This window comes from Triticum urartu, chromosome 1, assembly GCF_003073215.2.
Source record: "Triticum urartu cultivar G1812 chromosome 1, Tu2.1, whole genome shotgun sequence".
Taxonomy (NCBI): Eukaryota; Viridiplantae; Streptophyta; class Magnoliopsida; order Poales; family Poaceae; genus Triticum; species Triticum urartu.
The window spans coordinates 20,892,907-20,898,906 of record NC_053022.1 but is presented as its reverse complement, the minus strand read 5'-3'; the positions used below and the strand labels follow the sequence as shown (position 1 = coordinate 20,898,906).

At 51.3% G+C, this 6,000-nt stretch overlaps 1 protein-coding gene across 1 annotated transcript; it reads left to right on the top strand.

The window, feature by feature from the left end:
• The first annotated feature begins 465 nt into the window (after window positions 1-465).
• Window positions 466-3,427, top strand: LOC125543821 (E3 ubiquitin-protein ligase XB3). The gene is made up of 8 exons (XM_048707306.1): window positions 466-802; window positions 906-965; window positions 1,056-1,127; window positions 1,213-1,334; window positions 1,434-1,574; window positions 1,681-1,788; window positions 2,029-2,293; window positions 2,397-3,427. Exons 1-8 carry the CDS (start codon window positions 620-622, stop codon window positions 2,799-2,801), a joined length of 1,356 nt encoding a protein of 451 aa, XP_048563263.1. The 5' UTR covers window positions 466-619; the 3' UTR covers window positions 2,802-3,427.
• Window positions 3,428-6,000: the final 2,573 nt, after the last annotated feature.

Here is a 6,000-nt window from a genome sequence, read left to right as displayed (position 1 = left end):
CTCTTCCTTTAATAGGCACACGAATTTGTGTTTATCAAAAATTTAGTAATACATGGTTGGATGTTTAAGAGAATAATCCCAGATTTAACATTCTGATGTCCAATACAGACAAAAAGTTTTTTTTGTGGGATGTGACTTTTTTATAGGTGCCCGTGATGACTTGGTCACTTTCATGACCGGCCGACTTGATATTTTTGAAGGTACTCATAAAGATAATGTGTGTACCTTCATAAGATGAGTGTATTTACGTGTTTGTGAGAAAAAGGAATTTATAATATATTTTTCTAATGTAAGCATTGGAATTTGTTTGCTCGTTACCTGATGGGTTGGTCCCAACGACCAGCTTGAGTGAAATCACGGGATATTTCCCTCTCTTTTCTTTTCAAACAAAAAGAAAAAAAAATAAAATTAGAGAGGAGAGGAGAGAGAAAGGCTTGATAAAAAGGCGTAAGGAGTCTGCGCCTCTCTTTCCCCATTCCCACTCCGCAGTGTCCCCGGCGCGGCGCCCACCCACCCACTTCGCCGGCGGCGGGAGGAGCTTTGGCCGGAGCCTCCCCCGCCGCCGCCGCCGCCGTCCTCACCGCCGCATCGCCGCAGGAGGAGGAGGAGGGACGCGGCCATGGGGCACGGGGTGAGCTGCGCGCGCACCGGCGACGAGCACGACTTCTTCCGCGCGGCGCAGCTCGGGGACCTCGACGCCCTGGGCGCGCTCCTCGCCGCCGACGCCTCTCTCGCCCGCCGCGCCACGCTCTACGACCGCCTCTCCCCGCTCCACATCGCCGCCGCCAATGGCCGCCTCGAGGTCCGTCGAGCATCCGACGGCAGCTCCTCCCCACCACCACAGCCACGGATCATTGGATCCCCTTCACTTTCCACTGGCCTCTGAGCTTTCTTCCTCCTCGCAGGCGCTCTCCATGTTCTTGGATCGCGGGGCGCAGCTGGACGCCGTGGATCGGCACAAGCAGGTGCGAGATCCCATTCGAAATCTCACCTCTTTCTTTTCTTCTTCTTCTCCAACAAGCTCCTTCAAAATCTCACCCTGTCTTGTCCTGCAGACTCCCCTGATGCTCGCCGCGATGCACGGAAAGATCGGCTGCGTGGTGAAGCTCCTCCAGGCCGGCGCAAACGTGAGCAAAAAAGAGATCTGCGACCTCATTACCCCGCAGGATCCACTCACTAAATGAGCTTAATTATGTGCGCGTTTGTTATCAGATCTTGATGTTCGACTCGGTGCACGCGCGGACCTGCCTCCACCACGCGGCCTACTACGGCCACGTCGACTGCCTGGACGCCATCCTCTCCACGGCGCGGACCACGCCGGTGGCCGGCTCATGGTGAGACCCCGCTCCACTCCTCGGCTGCGTAGATCTCGCTTGAACGGATCTGTTGTTGGTTGGCAAGACTGCTCACCTGCTGCCGTCGAAGCTTCGCAGGGGGTTCGCCCGGTTCGTCAACGTCCGGGACGACCACGGCGCGACGCCGCTGCACCTCGCGGCCAGGCAGGGCCGGCCGGGCTGCGTGCAGGTGCTGCTGGAGAACGGCGCCATCGTGTCGGCATTGACCGGATCATATGGGTAACGTTGCCGATCTCTGCCAGCCCTGACAGTTTCTTGGAGATCAGCTCAATTTGGTTACTTGGTTGTGCAAAATGCTGATCTTCATGTGTTGTTGCTGCTGTAGCTTCCCTGGTAGCACGTCGTTGCATCTGGCCGCTCGCAGCGGGGACTTGGATTGCATCCGGAAGCTGCTCGCGTGGGGAGCTGATCGGCTCCAAAGGGACTCTGCTGGGTGAGAACTAGATCCCTGCATTGCACATTGATGGTGTGTATAGCAGCACAGTTTTAGTTGCTCTGTTGGTAATCAGTTGGACTCAAGTAGCCAATTAACAAGTGAACTCACTATGCATTTGCTGAATCCACATTTGGAAACTTCACTATGCCACTAACAACAAACTTTGATATGTTCTTTTGATGAATTTCCCATAGTCGTCCTGCTGAAATCTTATGCCAAATGTTGTTGTCCTACCAGGAGAATTCCCTATGTGGTGGCGCAGAAGCGCAACCATGGAGCATGCGCAGCACTGCTGAACCCTTCTTCGGCGGAGCCCATGGTCTGGCCGTCCCCGCTGAAGTTCATCAGCGAGCTCGACCCGGAAGCCAAGGCTCTGCTGGAAGCGGCCCTGACGGAAGCCAACAGGGAGAGGGAGAAGAAGATCTTGAAGGACGCAAAGTGCTCGCCGCAGTCCCCTTTGCAATACGACGATGATCACATCGACGACGACATGTTCTCGGAGGTACCATCCGGTTCTTGATTCCAGTTACACATTACTTAGATGATCTGTTTTCACTTCATTGTCTAGTGAGTGAGACTGACGATGCATCTTCATTTGGGCGCAGGTGAGCGACACGGAGCTGTGCTGCATCTGCTTCGACCAGGCGTGCACCATCGAGGTGCAGGACTGCGGGCACCAGATGTGCGCGCCGTGCACGCTCGCGCTGTGCTGCCACAACAAGCCCAACCCGGCGACGCTCACCCTGCCCTCGCCGGCCTGCCCGTTCTGCCGCGGCAGCATCTCGCGGCTGGTGGTGGCCCAGACCCGGACAGCAGACGGCGGCGACCCCGACAGGCCAGCCTCCCCGCAGCTCGCGCACCGGCGGTCCCGGCGCTCTCACAACCTCAGTGAGGGCAGCAGCAGCTTCAAGGGGCTGTCCTCGGCCATCTCCAAGATCGCCCGCGGCTCGAGCCGGATGGCCGAGAGCGGCGACAGCGCTGCGATGGACAAGCCCGAGCACGATCCATGACCGAGGCAGAACACACACACACAAGACGGACATTGCCAGTGAGCTCACATTTTGGACCTCCACAGCCTCCCCAGATGATGAGAAGAGAAGAGGAAAAATTCCATGGAAGTTCTAGGTAGGAACCAAATAAGCGTCCTCCATTTCCACCCATCCTTTTGTTTGTCTGCCCTGTATTTTTGGAGTCGCCGGCCAATCTCGGAAATGCATATAGTCCAGTGGAGCTGTTCATCATGGAGTCTGGTGTTGGTGGATGATGCAGAGATCTGATCGGACTGTGAGAGCTGCCATTGCTGCTGCTTCACAGTCCAATGATATCTGAGTCCGGCCTGCCGCGGCCATGCCATGGCATGTGAGCGCTGTCCCCACGCTGTCCTGTGCGTTGGATCACGGCCATTTTTGGCCCTTAATGCCTGTCGTTTAATGGCAGCGCGGCGGCAGGGTGGTCCGGTCCGGTCCTTGGATCGCCATGACTGACTTTGGCTGCTGCTGCGGTGCTGCCTGCCTAGATGAGTTTTATGACATTGTAGATGGCACTACTACTGCCACTTGATCTGTCACTGTCCGGCTACTTCTTGCTGTAACATATTGCAACTGCATGCAATGATCTTGAACTCTACTGCTCCAAATCACCATCTAAATTATCACCGGAAAATGCAACTCCTCAAGTGGAAAAAAATCTATGAACAAGAAAGAGAGCAAATGTGTTGACCGTAGCGTAGTGAAATTTCCTCTGTGTACACGAGGACACAAGCCGTGACAGTAGCTTTCATTTGACCGGGCCGTCACACGGCACGTCAGGCGATCTGACCTCCTAGTGCTTCGTGTGACGAAACACAAAGAGGCAAAAATATCCTTGGAACTTGCTTATTATCCTGTAGTAATTTTATAGTGCTGAGCCAGCACTGTCACTAACCACTTGGAGAAAAATATGTCTGGAACTTGCTTATCATACTTTCGTAGTGGTGTATTAGTCCTAACCACCTGGAGAAAAATATGTGGGGTGACCCGACAAAAGATGAAGTCTTCCCATCTTTCTGAGGTGGGTTAATGAATTTTTTTGTTTGCGAGTCTGAGGTGGGGTGGGTTAGTTTGCTGCTAATTCCAACGCGCTAGTGACGGTCGCTCACTAGACATTGCGACGAACTCTGCGTCGTTTTTCATCTATGCTCCACTGGCGCCATCATACCTTTTGGTGTCCATTTACCCGTGAGTAACATCACCTTTTTTTTGTTCAAGAAAATTTTCAACTAATGCCTTGGCATGGCAACTCCTCGATTGTCTACTACAATAAAGTTTGCCCGGCTACAGTGAGGGAGAGGCGACCACAACGGCGCGCTTTCGACTCGTCCCAGTGCTTGTAGTCATCCTCAGGTGGTTCATGGGCCAGGTTGTAATTTTTGTTACTTCTGTTGTTCTTTGTACTACATGACATGACAGATTATGAATAGATTGATTTTTTCTTAAAAAATATTGGAAGAAAAAATATTGGAAACACTCGAGGAAGAACGAGCACTGTTGGGTTCGGTTCTCACCTCACTGTGCCACCAACCAGGAATGCTTCCCCCCTAGCTATACAGTCCACACCGGCCACTTTCATCAGAGTTCGCAGCAGCAACTTCTTTTCTCCATCAGGCTGCATGGGTACCCAGCCCATTCCTGCAAGTGTAATAGTTGGAGATGATCAGCTCTTCACTGCTCTTTGAGATAGAATAGGGTTCGCAGCATACATCTATGGCGCAGCATGCTTCTCCGTAAATTGCAACTTGCTAGCCTTGTTTGAGAACTCCTAATATGGTTACCTCGGTCTATTTCTATCTTTTCATGTCGGGTTACTGTGTGTGATGTTCAAGCTATCAAGGTTTCACGAATTTTCGAGGAGCGCTCCAACGACTTTCAAACTTGACTGCTTATTCCATAAGGAATCCATGCCAAGCTGATTAAAGCATGGATAATAGTATAGCAAGCTGTTGGCTATATAGAGATGTTATATCAACAAGAGTTAATTATTAATTACTCATACAATAGGGCTGGCCGTAAGGTTGGCTATAAGTTCACAACTTTTTTCAACTTTCTCTCTATCTCTTTTCTCTTATTAAATATTTTTTTTACTCATGCGTAGAGACTGACTCTTGCATTAGAGCATGTACAATAATGGGCTTATAGTCCGCTTACATGATACTTTTGCTTTACGGAGGAGAGACATGAAAAAATAGTGGGAGTGGGCTCTCATACAAGAGTCTAACTATATGCGTACTCTTATGCAAATGTAATAAATACGAAGAAAGAGATAAAGAGAAAGTAAAAAATAAATAGCTAACATTGTTGTATGAGTGACTATTAACTAATGACTATATATGATATGCCAACCTCATATAGCAAACAGTTGACTACATTATTATCCATGCTCTTAGAGTCCATCCCTTTATTTTTTTTCTTGTCTCTCTTCTTCACATAGGCGAAAATGCAATGTAAGTGGGCTTATAGCCCACTATTGTACTTGCTATTAGAGCATCTACAACCGGGCACCCAAACCCACCTCTAATGTCCGGGCGGACGGCTCGGTCACAAAAATTCGACTCAGGCAGATGCCTCCACAGGCCTCAAACGCCCGGTTGACCGACACCTCTCATATCCAACCCAAATATGAGGCGGATATGGGGGTCCCCGGGTTGACCGGTACCTCTCATATCTAGCGCAAATATGGGATATGGGGGCGCCCGTGCACATCCGCCCTGGCCCACGCTGGCCCACCCGACCCCACATGTCTTCTTCCCCATCCGCTTGCCGGACCAAACCCTAGCCACTTCACTCCACTCCCCTCCGCCACCCAATCTTCCGTCCATCGATCTCCGCCCATCTCCGACATGGCGAGTAGCGGATCCGAGTCCTTCACCTCCAGATCCGTCGATCCCGAGCTCATTCCACGTGACCCCGAGGAGGAGATGGTCATCCGGCTTGCGCACCGCTGCTCCCGGGAGGAGGTGAAAGTGCGTTATATCGACTAGAGGGGGGGGGGTGAATAGGCGATTTTTGTGAAAGTCTTCAATACGTGGAAGTTATGAAGACAAACAATAGAAATAAACCTATTACCCTGCAGCGGAAGGTAGACTACACTAGGTAAGCCATAGTCAAGTATTCAATAGAGTGAAAGCACAATGACTTAATAGCAGCAATGTAGTAAGGATCAGGTAGGAAGATA